At 35.5% G+C, this 21895-nt stretch overlaps 1 protein-coding gene across 2 annotated transcripts in view; it reads right to left on the reverse strand.

Annotated features, from left to right (window-relative positions):
- The window catches only part of LOC149246511 (uncharacterized), a 246158-nt gene that overhangs the window by 186031 nt on the left and 38232 nt on the right, over positions 1 to 21895 (reverse strand). For both annotated transcript variants that reach the window (XM_089457956.1, XM_089457955.1), the window contains exon 4: positions 7237 to 7335. In XM_089457956.1, the coding sequence (XP_089314082.1) occupies positions 7237 to 7335 (99 nt within the window). The remainder of the gene's footprint in view (positions 1 to 7236; positions 7336 to 21895) is intronic.

Raw genomic sequence — 21895 nt, forward strand, 5'->3', positions numbered from 1 at the left:
GAAATCATAGTTGATCCCAAGCTGAAGCAGCATCTCGAGGTGCTATTTCTGTCCTCTACACTCCTAGCCCAATTTGAATCGGTATATCCCTGCAGCCTTACTTCACCACCTAAGACAAATCTCAAACCATATCCAATTGTACCATGCAAGTACCTCAACCATGCTTCATCGCATGCCTTGGCTTAGCTTCTTTCAGTGGATCCATCACCACAGTTGCTTTCTGGTCACCCTAACTAAGTGATTTCTCTAACACTGAAGCAAATCCACCTATGGAAATCTTGGTTGCCTCCTCTGTGACTGCTGCTACCTCTGTCACTGAAGCGTATTCTAATGTCTAGCACAATTTCTTCATAGAAGGCATGCCACTCTTAGAGACCTCCCATCTCTGAGCATCTATTCTGGCAATCTCAACCCATGACATCCTCTTAGAAGGTTGCTCCTTCCATTCTACTTAACTATCTGCTTCCTTGAAATTGGAATCTCTTCCGATCATTTGGCACGGTCCTAGATGTCCTATCTGTTCAATCCTCCCTCTCAAACATCAATCACTCCTGCTGAGTTTATGCCCAGGCTCTTAGGCCATACAAGAAACTAACCATGGTCCATCTGGCTACAGGAGCAAAAATCTCCTCGTAGTCCACTCCCTCTTTCTGGGAGAACTTTCTTGCCACAAACTTTGCTTTGTACTTCTTCCCTAAGACATGGGCAATGAGATGGTCCTTAACAATATCTAAGAGAATTCTTTTGGCCTTGACATTTCTCTTGCTGAAATTAGTCAACAATGTTGGGTCAATGGGAGGTACTACTGCCTTCTCAACAATCTCCCACAGCTCAAACTCCTCAAGAAGCAAGGCCATCCTCTCCTGCCATGGACTGAAATTTTCAGCCCCACTCAACCTGTATTCTACACTCAACCTTGTTGCCATTTGACTTTCTCACCAACACACAATTGCAAATTTGTCCAAGGTTAAACTCTGCTCCCTCTCAACCCTGTTTTAAATTTGTTGTTGGGTCATTGTTTCTCATTGTTTATCAGCAAATTTGTTCTCCTTAGCTCTGATACCATGTAGAAAATTGTAGTCCCAACCTAGTTTCCAGTTTTAGGTGAAATCACATCAGTTTAAGACCCAACCCAATATGTCATATGCTGTTTATAAACATGAATATATTTCAAAACTGAAATCTCATGAATCTACTCTACAATTTTAATTTTTGCTCAGATAAATACTAATAGCCACACAAATTTTAACACAGTAATTTTTTGGTCCAATGACCCTGGAAAAACCCCAAAGGGAATACCAGTGAGAGAGAGGATTATTTTATTTCTTTATCAAAGAATTTACAACATGAAAATAAAAGCATTAAATTCACTTATCTCCCTTGAAATTCATGCCCAGAATTTCCTCAGAATGTGTTGAATTTTCTAGAAATATGTGCTGATAGACCCCTGAAAAAATTCACTTAGGATGCCTCAAAAACACCGCTAACAGACCCAAAAAATTCTACTAAGGCTGCCTCAAAATCTGCACTCAGTCAGCCTCAAAAAATGAGCTCAAGTTTACTCATATTTTGTGCCTCTGTCTGACAGCATTCAATGTTCGTCAAACCCTTGATTTCAACACACAAGCTCCAGCAATAAGTGCATTGAGCCTCTCGAAGTTTGTGCCTGACTCTACCTTGGAAATCTTGTTGATGTACCTGCTATCCTTACTTCTGTACTTGCTCTTCTCCTGCTGCTCCTTTTTCCTCCCTGCCTCATTTGCTTCTCTTTTCCAACTCTCATGAAATGTGCAAAATGGTGCCTTCTCCCCTTTCCTTTTTCCCTTTTGTTCTCTCATTAAGAAGAGAGACCGAACCCTAAGATCTAATTGCTGAGATTATATCTTAGCCAATTAGATCATGGCTGGAGATCTAATCTCTCATAGACCCATAAGACATTTTTTGCCCTTAGTCCCCTTTTCATTAATTACCAAAATGATACTTTATAAACTTTATGTTTATAAAGTCGCTTTATGACTTAAAATTCCTTTATGCTTATAAAGTCACTTTATGACTTTCTTTCTTTTAAAGTCACTTTATGACTTTATACTTTATAAACTCTAACTTTACTTCCCATAAAGTTAAGTAAAGAGGGTCACATTAGGATACTCTTTCCTAGACTAAACACCAAACCTTGGGAACACGTCCTTGGTACGCGTTTTCTAACACAAGCTGGTCTTTAACCCTCTAGATTTCACAGGAAGTAGATCTAGGTGTTAACAAGTAGAAAACCTTAGATGATGAAGAGATGTAGGTGTTTCAACTAATTCATGTGATAAACAATATGGCAGCCAAGAGGTCGCTGATGTGGGAAATCTTTTTGTGATTGGGAGACAAAAATGGGACTTCAATCACTGATTTCTTCATGGAGATCCCATCTACGACATAGATGAGCTTGATGGACAAAAATCTCAATTGGCACTCTCCACAGCCAATCAACATTGAAAGCCACATCATGGTGCATGAAGACAACATTTTAGAGCCTAGTTTTGACAATCCTAGACAGCTAAAGATTGTTGAGGTATGTTGAGCATTTTCCATGGTTGATTGACAGCTATACGTCCTCATCAATGGAGCAGATTTTTTGCAACACAAGGACCATTGTAATCACATTACCTAAGTTACCGGATCTGGCATCGAGAGGGTGAAGAATGGCGGTTCCACGGATCTGAACCGGATCCAGATCCAGATCCACCAAAATACGGCTAAAATACATATGGGTCCCCAGCCAACGAGGAACGTTGCCATCAGTCAGCCGTTGTCCCCACGCTGCCGTCAGTCAGTCGTTGCCCCAGCCAGCAACGCTTAGCCACCATGCTCAGCCACCGCCTCGTTGCTGCCCGTTGCTGCTCAGCTGACAAGTTAAAATTTTATTTTTTCAAATGTCATATAAAATACACAACAAATGGTCCGGTTTTTTATTTTTATTTTTTGTTTTATTTGGAAGGTCGATTGTATGTTTTTTTGTTTTTTTTAAAGGCCCGCAAATGCCAAATGGTGGATTGTATAGTCGCAAATGCCAAATGGTCGATTTTAATTTTTTTGTTTTTGTTTTTAAAGGCAAATGCCAAATAGTCGATTTTTTTATTTTGTTTTTAAAGGCCTGCAAAATTCAAATGCCAAATGGTATTATTGTTTATATAACAGTGAATGACATTCTATAGACTATATATATAACAGTTAACTATTTAGTATTATTTAGTCAATTTAAATTTTATAGTTATGAAATATTCAGAATTCTATTATATAGTCAATTTATAACTATTAGTAATTTACTAATTACATCAAATGCCAAATAGTATTATAATTATTATATTATATAACAACAAATGGTAGATTTATAACAATAGTATATTAGCATTCTCTTTATTTAATATTAATATATATTTTATTGTTCCCTCTTATATAATATAAAGTTATAATATATATTATATATCTTTAATAATGATTTTTTATAAAGTTATAAACTTGTATAATTAATAATTATATTTCATATTATGATATTTGTCATCTCTAGCATGTATATCATATAGATATATGTTATATTATCAATAATTATAAAGTGTCCACTGTACTATTTAATTAATAGCTCTAAAGTGTTTTTTTTTAATTTAAATATATATATATATATAGTACGTGACGTATCCTTGCCGTATCCAGATCTTGCATTTTCAAAAAACTGGCAGATCTGTATCCGGATCCGTATCCGTATCCGAATCCTGGTAACATAGCACATTACAGGTGCACTAGGGCTAAAGAAGGCTCTAAAGCGCATAAGAAAGCCATAGTGAGGTGCACCCTAGGTTTGAAGGCATATTCTAAGGATTAAAATATTAGTTCTATCTCCTTGAACCCTAGATGGATGAAGCCTAAATTTGGGATGGAGAAAGACATAAATGGATGAAGATTCATTTGCAAAATGCATGGTTGCAAGTGTTGGAAATCGCCTTCAAGCTTAGTTGAAGATCTACTAGGAGAAAAAAGTAAAGGGCCATTTAAATGTGAGGTTTCTCATCTCTCTTTGTTTTTCTTACGTTGATTTGATGGTTGGAAATTACCAGTAAGATTCTGCAGGAATAACCACCGTGGAAGGGTAGACTTGCTCCAATAAGAGGGAATTAGGGTTGAAGAGAAACCCTTACCTCATCTTATTGTAATCATTGTGTTTATTGAAGGATACTTACTGCTGTAACGTCTCAGTTAGCATTGCCCAACCTATTTTGAGGACTGCCCTAACTAGGGTTGAAGGTCAAGTGTGGCACATTTAGGCCCTATTGATCTTTTGGTGAAATCACACTTAGAGAATGGAGTGTTTTTACCTGTTCATTTGATAAATAAGCCTTCTTACTCATCTATTTCATTTATGGTTTCATATGTGGTTGTCCTTCCATTATTCATGGTTGCATTTTATTACTTGGCTGCTTTTGTACTTGTTGTGAGGAGCACCTTCAGAAGGGCCCTTGTTTGATTATATATACATTGAGGTAAATCCATGTTCTAGGTTAGAGCATGTTTATAATAACTTAGTTACACCTCTTTCTGTTGGAAATGTAACTAGTGCCAATCTTCATAATGTAATTCAAATGTACTATTGATGTATTTATTATATTCGTTGTTATTATTTATTTTTAGTCAAAGCATATTTTTCATGCTTATAGGGTTTATTGAGTCAAAAGAGAATTTATTATGAATCAAAGAAATGTAATTGAGTCAAAGTCCCATTTGGACTTCTTGTAGGAAAAAAAGAAAATTATATTTATCTAGAGTCAAAATGTCCTTCACAAACCAAGTCGGCCCTCCAGGACAAGTCAGCTTAAAGAGGCAATTATTCGGCCTCCTAGACATGTATAAATACCAGGCAGTTCGACCTCATTTGATAACTCATCATTCACATCGATTTGTGTGCCAAGACAAGAAGAAAAACCAGCGAAGTCAAAGGAGAGAGAGAGAGGTCAAAAGAGAGAGAAGACGAATTGATTTTTTTCCCTAATTATGTTCACACGTGTGAGTTTTTATGTGATTTTTTTAGGCTGTCACGGGGCCGAAATTTCATGTATTGAACAGAATTCAGAGTTGACCAGCATTGACTTTTGTTGACTTTGATCGTTGGAGACAGCTTGGAGGAGGGTTGACTTGGGTCTTTGTCGCAGTCTTGGTATTGGGTCTTGGATATCTCACTTTGATCTGATTCTATAAGAAAAGGATTTTCTTGGGTTTTGCCCCTTGTGGGGTTTTTCCTTGGATTGGAGCATAATTTCTGATGTTATATATCTCTTGGGATCTTCATGTTTTGTACATTTTGGTAATTGCTTGATGAAGAGAATATAAATTTAATAAGAAGCCAACAAACATTCACAAGTAATTATCAAGTTAAGGGAAATATACCGTAATCTACAGGCATCTTAATTTTTCAACACCTTCCAAACAAGTTCTCCTAACTACACCACCCACTGGATAGGTATTGTTCTAGGCAAATCCACCATCCCCTAAATTCTACAAAATATCATAAACATGTTTTCTAGGGTTTCCCCTGTTGTGGCAAAGGAGAGCTAAGAGGAACAATTATTGTGGCGACAATGGAAAATCTTCTAAGATGCCTCTAAGATTGCACTTTGTTCCAGCACTTACAATATATTTGGGTGCAGGTCTAGGAGGTAATACTATCTATTGTAGTAAATAAACAATAAATACAATATGAATTGCTGAAAATAAGGGTAACAAGGAGGTGTTTTCTAGTGCATTTATCCTTTTGGCCTAGGAAGACACTTTAATGACTTTTTGTCAAAGGACATTATGAGTTTTATTAATGTCATGGAGCAAAGTAGCTTTTATGAGTTTTGTACCATTTACTTTAATTTATTAATGTAACATGTGTCGTACAATGACTTTATGAGAGAAAAATCCATATGGTACGAAACATTAGAAAATACTAGGAGGCTCATTAATTGAGGGGGGCCAAACGAGGGAGGCAGTCAAGTGGGGGATTTGATCTCATCCATTGATATCATGGGCTGAGATTTAATCTCAGCCCTTGATTTCAAGGGTTAGGGTTCTCCTCACTTTAGATGACAAAAAGGGAAAAGGATAAAAACAAGGCTCATTATTCTCATGAGATTTGGGGAGAGGAGAGCAAGAAGCTTGAGAGGAGGATGAGTTTGGTTAAGGGAGATAATCTACAGCAGAGAACAAGAGAGCAGCTACAGCAGTTCAAATCTCTCTTGGAGGCCGAGTTTAAGTCAAGAGGAGAGCTCGAATTTGTAGGAGTCAGTCAGAGCTATTGTTTGCACACAGGTTGAAGCCATATTCCAAGCTTGGTCGAGTTGTATCTCCGTCAGGGCCAGCATACAGGCAGCCCGAATTTTCTTCAAGACTGTCTACACGCATTACTAGAATTCTGTACACTGTCAGCGAAATTTTCGGGCCTATTGCAGACGGTGAACAAGCTCGTATTTCAGAGAGGATACACTTGGAATATCTGTGTGTATATTCTGCTGAACAAATCCGAGTTTCTAGGCAGAATATGACTGTCTTGTTGTCCGAAATTCTTGTGTAGAAGGACCTCTTTTGGTTGAGGAGAGTTGAACGTGGAACAAAGATATTAGTTCAGAACTTGACTGAAAGAGGACTTCAGAGGCTCTCTTCTTAAGGGAAGAGATAAGTACAAAAACTCTTGTTGTATTAATGACTGTAAGAAATTCCTAGAGAAGCAAATAAATCCTCCTTTCACTGGTTTTCCCCTTGTGGGTTTTTCCAGGGTCATTAGACCAAATCACTGTGTAAAAATAGTGTGTGTGCGCTTGCATAAATTTCTTGTATCAGTCGTTAAAGTGAAAAAGAGTAGAGTAATCTTTTGTTTCAAGTTGAATGCAAATTTAACATTTATATCAGTCATATGTCATGATGGGGTTTAGGCATTAAGCCTTATGCAAAGACTTGAAACTGGGTTGGGGCTACAGCAAACAAAATTTCTACATGAATGTCAGATTGAAACTTTAAAATCTTAAAACACCTCGTCTATACTAAATGCCACAAGGGAGAAGAACAACAAACCCTAAGAATACAATAAATATTATAGGTGTTTTGCTATCCATAAGTAAATACATTGCTTTGAAAAGGACAGCTATCTAATTTAATTGTTAGTTTTGATAATACATATAGTGCTTTCAGAAAATAGCAAAGATCAAGAATAAATCGGACCTTATTCTTTGTCCGTTCCTTTTCTCTTTGTTGTTGCTTATACTTTTCTTTATTGTAGTCCATAACCTTACAAACAGGAGGCTTTGCCTGTCTTTGAACCTGCAAGCATGACAAAAACGAAAATTAATTGCATATTCATAAACATATGTGCCAAAGTCACCAATACATAGGACCTATTCATCTCCATCTAACGAAAAATCCCTTGAAAAAATTTCCATTGTTATTTCCAATTTGAAAATGCTCAGGAACATTCCAAGACATTTATTGCCATTTTCTCTACACCAGCCTAAATCCATCTTAACTCTGGATCTATCAAGCGCTGAGAGGGATCAAATCTCTTGAGGTGCAAACCTCTTTCTTGAGTGCAAAACTTGAGGAAAGGTTTGCACCTCGAGAGATTTGATCCCTCTTGGCACTTGATAGATCCGAAGTTAAGATGGATCTAGGTTGGTTTTAGTCGTGTGCGGCCAAAGAAAATCTAACGAACAGATGATTGATTTCATCAATAATATGTAGAATCATCTAATATTAAGTATAATCATTTTAAATATGCTAAATATGTCTCAGATTAATTTGGTCATTTTAATTTTAAATTTTATTAGTTACCTCAGTTTGTTGAGATGATAGATATTGGGAATAACTTTAATGATGAAAAATGATAGAAATAAAAATTTTGAATGTAAAGTGACAACGTAATAGTTAAGTATTGGGGGTTTTCGCAGTGCATTATATTAGATATCATTTATGGGATTCAACTGCGTTAAGTAAGTCATTCATCTATGACCATTTCCATGAGAGGTAATCATAACTAACTAATTTCTCATGATTTTTTAATAGTCCACTTAGCACTCATTGCATCGGGTGATGCTCACAGGGGTGAAGAAGTGAGATTGAAACTAGTGAAATGAATCAAAAAATGTGAATAATAAGAATATAGTACATTACAAATAGTTTCTCATTGTGATTAATCTCAAACTATTTTCTTCTACTATTCTTATTGTCACCCTTGTTAATTTTGTCGTCTTTTCATATCGATTATATGAAAATGACAGGCGTAAACCATTTAAACTTTTAGCTCGAGATATTGTAGTAAACATCATACCTTCTCTCTCTTTCTCTCCAATATTAATAGGTTGAATTACTATAACACAAAAATCAATGCACAATATTAATCCAATCACTTTAAAATTAATGTACCATCATATATCCAATTACATCAAATCAGAAATCAACATCTATACTTAAATCAATGCATCTAATGCAAGAAATCAAATAAGATTTGAAAACAACATTTACACTAAAATCAATGCATCTAATGCAAGCAATCAAATAAGATTTGAAAACAACATTTACACTAAAATCAATGCATCTAGTGCAAGTAAGCAAATAGATTTATAAACCAACATCTACACTAAAATCAATACATCTAGTGCAAGTAAGAAAATAGGATTATAAACCAACATCTACACTGAAATCAATGCATCTAGTGCAAGCAATCAAATAGGATTAGAAATCACCATCTACACTGAAATCAATGCATTTAGTGCAAGCAATAAAATAGGATTAGAAAGCATCTACATTGAAATCAATGCATCTATTGCAAGCAACCAAATATTATTAGAAATCAACATCTACATTGAAATCAATGCATCTAGTGCAAGCAATCAAATAGGATTAGAAATCACCATCTACACTGAAATCAATGCATTTAGTGAAAGTAATCAAATAGGATTAGAAATCATCTATATTGAAATCAATGCATCTAGTGCAAACAATCAAATACCAATAGAAATCAACATCTACACTAAAATCAATGCATCTATTGCAATAAATATTCTTCCCTCTCCCCCCTCCATCTATATATATCTCTCCCTCCATCTCTCCATCTTTGTCTCTCTATCTCAATGCCCCAAACATACATTCTCTCTCGCTCCATATCTATTAATCTTTGTCCCTCCCTCTCTCTCTCTCCATCTCATTCTTCTTCTCTCTCATCACTTTCCATCTATATCTCTATCTCCTTTTGTTTCTCTATATCACCGCCAAAACGTACACTCTCTTTCTCTAATCTATCTATCTATCCCTCCCTCCTCCTCTCCCTCCCTCTCTCTCTTCCCTTCTCTCCCTCCCCCCCGCTTCTATCTCTCTTCCCTCTTGTTATCCTCTCTCCCTCTCTCTCAATCTTTCTTATCACTCCCTCTCTCTCTCTCCACCTTTCTCTCTCTATTTATTTATTTTTACCTCCCTCTCTCCCCCTCCAACTCCATCTCTCTCTCTCTCCCCAATTTTGTTACTATATCCTTCTCTCTCTCCTCTCTCCTTCTCTCCCCCATTCTCTCCATCTCTCCTTTGTATCTTTATCTCACCCCAAACATACACACTCTCTCTCCATCTCTCCCTTGTCACTCCCTCTCTCTCTCCACTTCCCACTCTCTATGTATTTCTTCTTCCCTCCGTCTCTCCTCCTCTCTCTCAAGTCAGCTCTCTCGTACTTCCTCTCTCTCATGTTCTTTCCTACCTCCCTCTCTCTTCCCCCATCACTCTCTCTCAAGTCCGCTCTCTCGTACTTCCTCTCTCTCCCGTTCTCTCCTACCTCCCTCTCTCTTCCCCCATCACACACACACTCTCTCTCTCTCCAACTATGCTACTATATCCCTCCCTCTCTCCTTCTCCCCCCCTTCTCTCTATCTCTCTTTCTTTGTCTCTTTATCTCGCCCTTAAACATACTCTCTCTCTCTCCATCTCTCCCTTGTCACTCCCTCTCTCTCCACTTCTCACTCCCTATGTCTTTTTTCTTCCCTCCCTCTCTCCTCCTCTCTTGTAATTCCTCTCTCTCATCCTTCCTCTCCTACCTTCCTCTCTATTCCCCATCTCTCTCTCTCTCTCTCTCTCTCTCTCTCTCTCTCTCTCTCCATCTTTGTGTCTCCCTCTCCCTCTCTTACCCTTCTCTACATCTCTCACTCACCTCCCTCTTTCTCTCTTCGTTCCTCCTCTCCCCTATCCTTAAGTTTATCTCAATCTCTCCATTTTCACTCCCCCTATCTCTCCACCTCTGTCACTCTATGTATTTGTTCTTCCCTCCCATATATATCTAGAGTTAATATATATCATGATTCATGATATATTAATATAAATTATAATATAACAAATTTAATATTGTATTAATCCAAAGTTATTAAATTTAATAATATTAATATTATAATATATTAATACGAATATTATATTTAATAATAATAATCTTTTAATATTAATATTAGGGTTAAAAAAAAAAAATTGTATTGTATTAATAATAATTTGGCCCATGGTTCCATCTGGAAATCTAGAAACAGAGCGATATTTGAAAACAAGCCGATTCATTGGCCATTGATGGAGGCCGGGATTATATCTGCCCTGAAGGAACTTCCCGACCCGCCTCCTCCGTCATCTCGTCAACCTGCTCCTCCCCCTCCCATCGATCAAAGTATACCTTGGGCATACTTCGATGGAGCTGCTAACTTGCAAAGCTGTGGAGGAGGCATCATCCTAAATGTATCAGAGCATCATCAATTCAGAATCAAGGCCGGTCTGGGTGCCGGTACCAATAACTTTGCAGAACTCATCACTCTTCGCCACTTACTTCACTTTGCACTGAGACACCACTGCACTAGCATCAACATATATGGGGATTCTCAGATCATCATTAATTGGATAAACGGCACAGCTACATGTCACATGCACTCACTTAGCATTATCTTACATGAAGCTCTTGCCCTCAAATCAGCATTTAACAATATTACTGTCTCTCACATCTACAGGGAACATAACAAAGGTGCCGACAAATTATCCAAGGAGGCAGCGCTGATGGACAAAGGCATTTGGGAGATTACAGAGATCAAAGACCAGCAGGAACAAAGATTTTTCCACCGACCGTATATAGACCCGAGATACCCAACCTCGGGTCAGCTAACAGCATAAAAGGAACCGTATATACATGACAGCAGCATATATATAGATACATACTGTAAATTTTTGATAATATTTTTGGCTAGATATGTGACAAACAGGCTACTGTAATAGCTCAGATAGCTTACCCTGCGTGGTAATGCAAATTAACAGCACAAACTGTCAATATTTTGTAAAAACAGACTCATGTAATTATCTGCTTATTAATGAAATATTTATGGATTTTTCCAGAGGAAAAAAAAAAAAAAAAAATTGGCCCATGGTATTTGACCCATAGGTGTCACCTAAATAAAACCTATTTTTTGAGTGTTAGTAAGTATAAAGAGGTTTATGGAGTAAATATAAAAAGAGGTTTTATTTATTTACCATAAATCTGGTTTATTTATATTTTTATTTATTTATCATATCTCTTTTATTTACCATGGTATTTGGCCCATAGGCTTGGTATATAATTAGATGTTGATTTCTAATCCTATTTGATATATTTTTATTTATTTATCATACCTCTTTATACCTCTTTTATATTTATTTATTTACCATACCTCTTTTATAAATATGGTATTTGGCCCATGGTAGTAATAGTTATTTGTAATTTTGTCCCATGGTATTTAGCTCATAGGCTTCACCTAAATAAAACATATTTTTTTAGTTTTCGTAAATATAAAGAGGTTTATGGAATAAATATAAAAGGAGGTTTTATTTATTTACCGTACCTCTAGTTTATTTATATTTTTATTTATTTACCATACCTCTCGAGTAAATATAAAAATAAAAAATTATTTATTTACTATACCTCTAGTTTATTTATATTTTTATTTATTTCCCATACATCTTTTTTGAGTATTCGAATTTATATTTTAAATTTATAGTGTTTATACATACTAATAATTAGATTGATTTTTAAATAGGGCCGACAGTAGATTAAAAATGTTAAATGTTAAACATTACATTTACGTTTACATTTACATGTTTACGTTTTATGTGAGTTCTACTCCCATACTGGGATGTTTACATTTACATTTACGTTTACATTTATATTTACGTTTTTATGTGAGATCTACGCCCATATTGGGATGTTTACATTTACATTTACGTTTAAGTTTACGTTTTTATGTGATGTTTATTTTTACGTTTACGTTTTTATGTGATATCTACCCCCATACTACGTTGTAGAGCGCCTCTCGGCGCAAAGAGGTGCTTCCAATGCCTGGTGAAAAGGAAAGAAATAAAAAAGAACTTTTACCCAAGTGGAATGGGACTCACTCACAACTAAAACACAAAAGAAAGGCAAACAAAAGTATGGAAAAGACACTACAAAACATGGGGAAAAAATAGTAAATAAGGGTGGCATGTCTCATTGTAAAAAGTTATATAAAAATAAATATAATTTATTCTATTTCCCAATTTTTCTAAAATTTTGGAGTGAAGTTTCATATTTCTGTGCCCCTTTCCCTATTTGGGTGACATTCCATGTGCTTTTTAGAGATAATTCTCTGAAAAATTCAAACTCATAAGTAAATAATAGAGGAGACTGAAAAATAATGCTCCAAAACAATATTTTACAGTGTCTTAGAAAGTTGTGGTCTCGTATCATTCATATAAAGCATCAATGCAATTAATAAAACAAAACATTGATTATAGTAGAGCTTGAGAAGGGACAGTGTTGGAAGCCAAAATCTCTTCATCATCCTATATTTACCTATAATTTTTATGGATGACTAACAAGGATCTCTTAAATACTAAGGAAGACTGACCTTACAACCCCTAGCTATGGCACAAACCAATTTAATGGGTCATCTCATAGGGGAAGTTATTTTGATCAGTTAGCTTTTAAAGGAAACAATGGTCGATAATTGACCTGTAAACCCAGAATTCCTGGTCTAGAACATTGACAAAACCAACCAGCACTACCATGCATGACAATGTCTATAATGTAGACACATGAAGACCTATTTGTTATTGGGAAGCATCGAGACCAACATAGAGGGTTGCTAAGACTTTGCCTCATCATTGCATTTATTTAAGGCTACATATGGAAGTAATTGCCCATATGTGAAGATGTTGATATTGAACCTTTGGTTATGTTTGAATGATGATTTAGAATATCTGAGTACAATGAACATACTGAATTAAGGATATCATGAGTCAACAAAAGGCTAGAATACCTCCCTTATATCAACAAGATTATAAGGCCCTATTTGGGATGTTGGTTCAAAAGCTTTCATGCCGGAAAGACCCGGAAAGACCCTGAGAGGTGGTATGCACGTCAATAAAGAGGGTCTACAGACTAGGGAAGTAGTATATATGCCCCCTTTATTTTCCATTTTATATTATTTTTAAATTTTCTGTGCTTTGGGCAACAACTGGGGAGAATGTTGATGTATCTAACCCACACAATATCTCCATTTATGTCTACATTACACTAGTATACACAATAGAGATTAATGCTTCCAACAAGACGACCACTACATTACGTAAATAAAACAAAACAAATAAGCTAAAGGAAACTCTTTAACCATAAGCAACAACATAATGCAGCAAAATCAAAAAAGGTGATACTAATACATCCAAACATGTGATTCTAAACTATACACCTAAGATTAAATAAGCATACAATATAAATAACCCTAGTTTATAAATTAAACCATTCATTGTGACCCATCTTTTCAACCACCATATAAAAACATGATCATGTTTGAATGTATTATTTACTCCTATATTTCATGTGTGTGTGTGTATGTGTCTGCATTATGACCCTTATGGATTATTTAGATCTTATGTGTTATATTTGTCATGGCTTTGCACAACAATCATCAGGTCAGTTAGTATGTTACAAGTGGTGTCAAAACAGTTATTTCTGTTCGCCAAGTGTCAAACCTTTTGTCTGCTGACCCAACTACCAGACTCTTCTACCTAATAATCAAGACGATGCTTTCAAGAACCACTATAGAGACCGTGCGAATCATTTGACAAAAAAAAATAATCAGATACAATGGACAAAACACCTGTCAAATAAGACGGAGGGGCAAGATATGTTTGTTCCATAACCAATGAATAAGGCACATCAAAGGAACTCAGTCAGATATGAACAATAGCCTTTAGGGATCAACACACCTATATTCTAAAATAACCACAAACCACTATTTATTTGTAGGGTCAACAACAAACATCCTGACTACATTTTAAATTTGCAAACAAGAAAAATGCAGTATACAAGAAACATAAGCACAACAAGTACAGGTTGTGTTAAGACACAAACTCAATTGTCTATGAACAAAGTAACAGCCATGCTGTCATACCACACGAAACAATTGTGGGCCAACCCTACCAAGAAAAACAAGTGCAAGGTAACAATACATAGGCACATACAGGGAGAACTGACCACCTACAAGGAATATTTACAGAGTTACTGCCAAAATTGAGTCTCGGCACTATGTTCCATACATCATTGCTCATGATGGACTCTGGAGCTATACTCCTCTATCATGGCATCCCTCCGTAGTTGTTCATCTACAACCTCCTCAAGAATGGAAGGCTCAGACTCACTAACGCTGCTCGTCAATGCCAAATAACTAGAAGATCTCATCAGTGGTCCGCTTTCCCTGAAGGTGCTATTAGGAGCCTCCACAAGCTCCTTAGCATCCTTCAAGGTCTGTCCGGCCCATCTCGGTTTCCTCCTAGTATAGCTAGAAGGAATATACAGCTTATCCTCCAGATCTATTGACTGTATCCCTGTTGTTGGTGCTGCTTAGGAGCTTCTCGCTTCCAATTCTCGACAACTGTTGGATCTTTCTCATAAGATCTCCTAAGGGTCCTACCTTCATCAAATCTTACATCCTGACTCAAGATCACTTTCCACTATCCCGAAATGTAGACTTGATAGGCTTTTGAGACCTCACTATAGCCCACAAATACACCTCTTTCTGACAAGGGCCCCAGCTTAGTCCTCTTCTCTATGCGAACGTGGGACTACCAAAGTGTGCAAATGGCTAACATCCGGTTTCACTCCTATAAACATCTCCTCAAGAGTCAAGTCCTCCAATTTCTTGTGAGGACTTCCGTTTTGCACATACACAGTTGTATTGCAGGCCTCTACCCACAAAAACATAGGCAATTCTTGACCATATATCATTGCCCTCGCTGCCTCCATTATGGTCCGATGTTATGAATAAAATATATATAAAAATAATACAAATGATATAAATAGTAATAATCATGAATAATGGTTAATTAACTAATAATTAGTATTGAAGAGACATGTCTCTAAGGACATGACCATTTATGAAGGGGCAACTGCCTAGGTATATAAGCAGGGCCTCATTTGTTACATTATCATATCATCTCATATCTTTTGTACATTTCTAAATAAATATATTTGTCCTGTCATGGATATTTTCATATTTCAGTTCTTTTGAGTATTTTGTTGTGTATACTAACTTTGTTCATAACATTGGCTTTAGATTTGTTCGATCCTTTGGCCGCTCAACAACTACACAAAGCCAGTCTAATCCGGCCTTTGGCCATCAACTTTTCGTCAAGCTTGTTGTCGTCATAATCAGAGAATTTCGCTACACAGTGTTGGAGGTTCTCCATTCTGCCATCAAACTTTTGGCCACTATAAAAAAATAAAACAAAAATAAATAAATTAAAATATTCTAAAAATATATATTCATTAAAAAAATTATTAAGAAAAAAACCAAAGTCAAAAAAAGAGTTGAAATATAAAAGAGGGAAAAAAAGAAGATAAAAGGGGTCAAGAAAGGAAAAAGAAGAAAAAAATTCAAAAAAAAAAGTGAGAATATTTAACACTAACCAAAAAAAAAATAAACATCATATAAAATAATATGCATATATATTAAGAATTATATTAAAAAACAAATATAACCAAAAAAAGTCATAATAATAATAATAATAATTTGTGTCATCTGCAGCCGTTCGACATCCTGCCCAGCCACAGCATGCATTCGTAGCCTATGCTTTGACCAGCCACAACCAAAGCTAGGCAACATTGCCTTCAACAGGGAAACATTTGCCTCGCCGCCGCCGTCGAGGCTGTAAACTCTGCCACGATCTGTCGTTGGCCATATAATCGTTGTCCACACCGCATTCATTACATAGGAAATAAATCTCGCAAAAACTGAGAGGACACGTTTGTTGCATTGAATTGTTGCCACTTTTGTCCTATTTTGTGCCTATCTGTTCCTTTCACCCATGCCATACATCGCCACCATTGTCAATTGCCACTAGTGTGTTATTGGGAAGGGCAAGCGAATCAATCTAATACTACCGAGCATCACTACCATTTTCCAGGGACTTCATTCCAAACCTTGCCTCATTCCATAGTGGTTCCATAATAATCGACTTGTTATCGCCAGCATTAAACGTGATTTTTATTTTCAATGTTGATTATAAGTAAATAAATTATAGGCAAAACGGATTAGGTGTAAACAGTGTCACATAAAAATCATAAAACATAACAATTAATATATGCCAAGGAAAATTGAGCCCTTTTTCCATTTTATTTAGTGTTCGCATTATAAGGGGAAATAAAAATAAATGGTAAATTAAAAAGTTAAGAGTTTATATATTATTTAAAAAAAAAAAATATATATATATATATATATATATGAACCATAAAAAGGTACCATCAAGGTTATAAAAAGTACCATTTGAAGCAAGGGTATTATTAAGTGAGATATATACAAAGGGTTAAAAGGATTAAAAAAGAAAAAGAATGTGGTTTTAAGATACAAAGGAAAGAGTCAAATACCTCTTAAAAGTTAAGACTTAAAAAGGAATATTTTAATTGGTATTTAAGACATTGTCATAAAGTAGAAGAAAAGTTTTATTAAAACGTGTTCAAGGCATAGAAGGCTTTGAAGTATAAACAAAATTATAAAAAATTATTAAAAGAGTTATTTGTCCTTTAACAAAATTATCAATAAACGTAAAATGGTGTCAATACCTGGCGAAAAAGGAATGAATTGTAATTCTACATTTTGGACTCAATGTCTATTTTGTAAGACATACATTGAATATCCGTGGATTCATAAAAATTGTGAATTATGTTGTCCAACGTATGGAACATTATTTAATGTCCAAGAATGTCAACGTAATGAGTTGATGCAAATGACAAAACTAGAGGAAAAACTTGCAAAACTGGAACAAAAATTAACAGAAAAGGAAGAGGAAATTTTGCGTCTAAGGGACCATAGCCAAAATTTACATGCGAAAGTCAATAAGGCCAAAGAAAAAAAGAAAATATTAGAAGACAAGGAATGTGTCAAGAAGAAATTCAACGAGAATCTATCAACTAAGGAAGAAGAAAATTTGCACTTAAAATACCTTAATCAAAAATTATTAGAACAAATCGGAATTTTAAAAGATGAGGAGAAGGATACTAAAGATAAAACGAATAACTTTCACATCTAAGGAATCATAATCAATATCTTCTTACACAAATAAAGAAGCTTAAAAGTGACAAGGAATCACTAAAAGACAAGTTAGAACAACTTATTCAAAAAGAAGCATCGAAATCTTCAAAGGTAACAGCCCAGTTTGAAAAAAAAGGAACAAATACCAATCTAGTCAATATTACAACTCAAGAAGAGGATAAACCAGTTGAAGTGAGGACTTACTCAGAAGTTGTAGTTCAAAAAACGAAAATTCCAAGTGAAGACTCTGTAGCCAACTCAAAAGCACCAATATTTGAAGCCAATCAAGAAATCTGAAATTGCCACACGCAAAATAAGGGAAAATCAAACCACGAGAACTCCTTATCGACATCTGAATCACAAGAGCAGACAACTCAATCACTCTGCATATTTGTATCACTCAGAACAAAAAATATGAACTTATGTTCGAAAGACTACTAATGTTAGTGCAATTCAGACTTGTGATAGCAATTCACACAAAGTATCCAATAACTGCAAGATTCCACAAAAGATTAATTTAGGATAGTCAAATCACTTCTCACTACAACAATTTTATTTATCACTCCAAGGATCCTATCATCTTGTATCATCAAAGACGACAACTCGAAGATTTCCGAAAGTTGTGAATAGGTTACAAGACAAAGAAACAAGAGGACGCGCCTTGTCAGCGATAAGCTTTAACGACAAAGCTTTCTGACCAGGAAGGCAATATTACGAATAAAATATATATAAAAATAATACAAATGATATAAATAATAATAATCTTGAATAATGGTTAATTAAGTAATAATTAGTATTGAAGAGACACATCTCTAAGGACATGATCGCTTATGAAGGGGCACCTACCTAGGTATCTAAGTGCACCCTCATTTGTAACATTATCATATCATCTCATATCTTTTGTACATTTCTAAATAAATATATTTGTCCTATCATAAATTATTTCATATTTTAGATCTTCCGAGTATTCTTCTGCATATATGAACTTTGTTCGTAACATCCTTTTCTTCCTCTTGACAACCTCGTTCTGTTGAGGGTTGTAAGGTACCATGAGCTCCTTCTTAAAGTTAAACCCCTATTGCCTTCAAAAATCCTAGAACTTGTTGGAGATATACTCGCACCCATTATCTGATCTCAACACCTTAATCTTCTTCCTGTTGAATTTTCATGATTTCCTAATATGATAATTACTTCCAATGATTTCTCAATTAATCCTTCTTGTGATACATACATCATTAAGCAATTATACATAGAAAATCGCAACTATAAAACAATAATAACAGTAGGATCATGAAGAGACAGTGAAACACGAGACAAAAAATTTACCTGGGAAAACCCTAAATAAGTTTAAAACCCAGCAAACTTTTCTTAGAGATATTATTCAATTCAACAAGAGATACAATCTAATTTTCCAAGTCAAACTAGGTCAAACTAATCACAAATAACATAGGTCAAACTTGGTCAAATTGCCCAGAATATTCTTAGTCAACCTACAGTCAAACTGCCCTGAAACAGGTCAAATTTCAGCCTCTTGAAGCTTCATAGAGATTCGGTCAACCTACCTTAAAAAACCTCAAAAATTTCGGTCAAACCTTGCCTCAGAAAATTCATTCAATGTTATTCAACGCGAGTCAAACTTCAAGCCGAACTTTGTTGGTCTTGTCTCTCTTTCCTTCGCACGTTCGGCCAGAAAAAATAGAAGAATCAAGTGATCTGAATTGCTCTTCAAGTGAGGAAGTCTATTGGAAATATATAGTGGTTCGATGAGCCTGAATAGGTGTGTCATTCGGGGCTAACCAACTTGAACTTCCTGGAGGACCAATTTGACTTTCGAATTTTAAAATTTAATTTTTCCCTCTTTTATTTGGAGCTGACTTGAATTCAAATTTGAACTTTTCATTTTCCTTTAATTTGTGTGGGTTAATGCAAATAAAGAATACCAACCGAAGCTACCAAAATTCAACACTCCCTCTTAGCTAGGGAGGTATTCTCTTTGACTTCTTCAGATGTTCTCTTGTTGAAAAATTTCTTATTGATTACTAGACATGTACACTGGATTCTCTTTCAAATTTATGCACCGTAATTTGCAATATTTTTTATTAAGATTGAATACTGGAATGATGTTCTATAATGCCTTGGGTGGTTCACCTTAATAGGCGTTGACAGGCCACAAGGTTTTAAAAGTCATGTCTTTTGGACATTATTGCCCTTTCATAATTAATGGGAATTTAATTAATTAAATTATTAATTATTAATATTTATGATTTAAATATATTTATTTAATTAATATTTAGTTATGAATATTTATTCATAACATTGCCCCACCCTTAAAAATTGCTTTGTCCTCAAAGCAAGGGTAGCAAGGAATATTGTTGTCGAACTTCTCAGTTTCCCATGAAGAATCTTCTTCTAGAAGTTTTTTCCACTTGATTAGGTATTCTCTAATAGTTTTGGAACATAGTACCTTCTCTCTGGTTGCAAGGATACCTTCAAGTTCTAAGACAATCCTTCCTTCTTCATCGACTTCAGGAATCTCAGTTTGAGCTGATTGGTTTTGACCTAGTACCTTTTTGAGACACGAAACATAGAATACGTTGTGAATTCGACAATTGTCTGGTAGTTTCAATTCATAAGCTACATCATTGATTTTCTTGATTATTTGGAATGGCCCATAGAATTTCGGAGCTAACTTGTTTTTTCCTTATTGTTTCAAGGATAATTGTTTGTAAGGTTGTAGTCTTACGAAGACCTAGTCCCCTTCTTCGAACTTCCTTTCTAAACGATGTTAGTCAGCTTGTTGCTTCATTCGATTCCTAGCAGTTGCTAGGTTTTCCTTTAGTATCTAGATAATCTTTTGACTTTCTTCCAGATGGTTTTTCACTGCTTGTACCTTAGCGTTATTTAATGCAAAATCCTTCCATCTCGGGGGTTCATAACCATATAGTGCCTGAAAAGGGGTCATTTTGGCTTGATGTATGATAGGTGGTATTGTACCACCATTCTACTAGGTGCAACCATTATGACCATTTGCTTTGCTTATCAGATATGAAGCATCGTAAGTATGTTTCTAAACACTTATTTACTATTTTTGTTTGTCCATCTGTTTGCAGATGGTAAGATGAACTCATGTTAAGAGTTATGTCGGCTTGGTTGCAAAACTCTTTCCAGAAATTCCCTTTAAATCTCACATCTCTATCACTAACGATGACTTTAGGTAGACCATGTAGCTTGTATATGTTTTTGCAAAAGACCTCTGCAATTCACTTGGTTTTGTCTGTTTTTTTATCTGCCATAAAGTGTGCATATTTAGTGAGTCTGTCTACTACAACAAATATCTTATCCTTACCATCAGACATGGGTAAACCGTCGATGAAATCCATTGAAATTTCTTCTCATTTCTGATTTGGAACATGTAAAGGGTGTAACAATCCAAGAGTTGAGACATTTTCACTTTTATTTCTCTGACAGATGTCACATTCGACAATGTATTTCTGAATCTCTTTACTCATTCCCTTCCAGTAGAATGACTGACGTGCGTTGTAGTATGTCTTAAAGAACCCAACATGCCCAGCTGCAGGGGAATTGTGTGATTCCTTAAGAGCTTTTATTTTAAACTTTGATGAAGGACTTAAGTAAATTCTACCCTTATACCATAGTATGTCATTCTTCCATTCAAAATTAGGGTGTTGATTGATGTTTTCAATTATCGAGCAAGAGTCTGGTTCCTTAGTGTATTCAGCTCGAATCTTGTCCAACCAATCAAGAACTATTACCAAAGCAACGCATGTTGTGGTGTCTTCATCTTTACGTGAAAGAGTGTCGACAACCACATTGTCCTTTCCCCTTTTGTGCAAGATTTCCATGTCAAATGTTGCAAGTTTCTCTATCCACTTATGTTGTTCTATAGATAATGTTTTTTGTTGTAACAGGAACTAAAGACTGTTATGATCAGTGCGGATTGAAAACTTGCTCCCTAATAAGTATTGACACCACTTGCTTAGTGCATGAATAATGGCCAACATCTCCTTGTGGTAGGTAGACTTCAAGCTTTCCCTTTTATTAAGTTTTCGACTTTCGTAAGCTATGGGGCATCTGTCTTGCATTAGCACTGCACCAATCCCAAACCCTGAGGCATCACATTCTACCACAAAAGGTTTGGAGAAATCAGGGGTTGCAAAACCAAGGTAGATGACATTATCTCTTTTAAGGATTTGAAGCATTTGTGCTTTATTGTCCCATTGAAAGGAATTTTTCTTTAGTAAATTCGTTAAAGGAGCAGTCTC

This window comes from Pinus tabuliformis, chromosome 7 (assembly GCF_031772625.1).
Source record: "Pinus tabuliformis cultivar Carrire ecotype Pingquan chromosome 7, CPIR1, whole genome shotgun sequence".
Lineage (NCBI taxonomy): Eukaryota > Viridiplantae > Streptophyta > Pinopsida > Pinales > Pinaceae > Pinus > Pinus tabuliformis.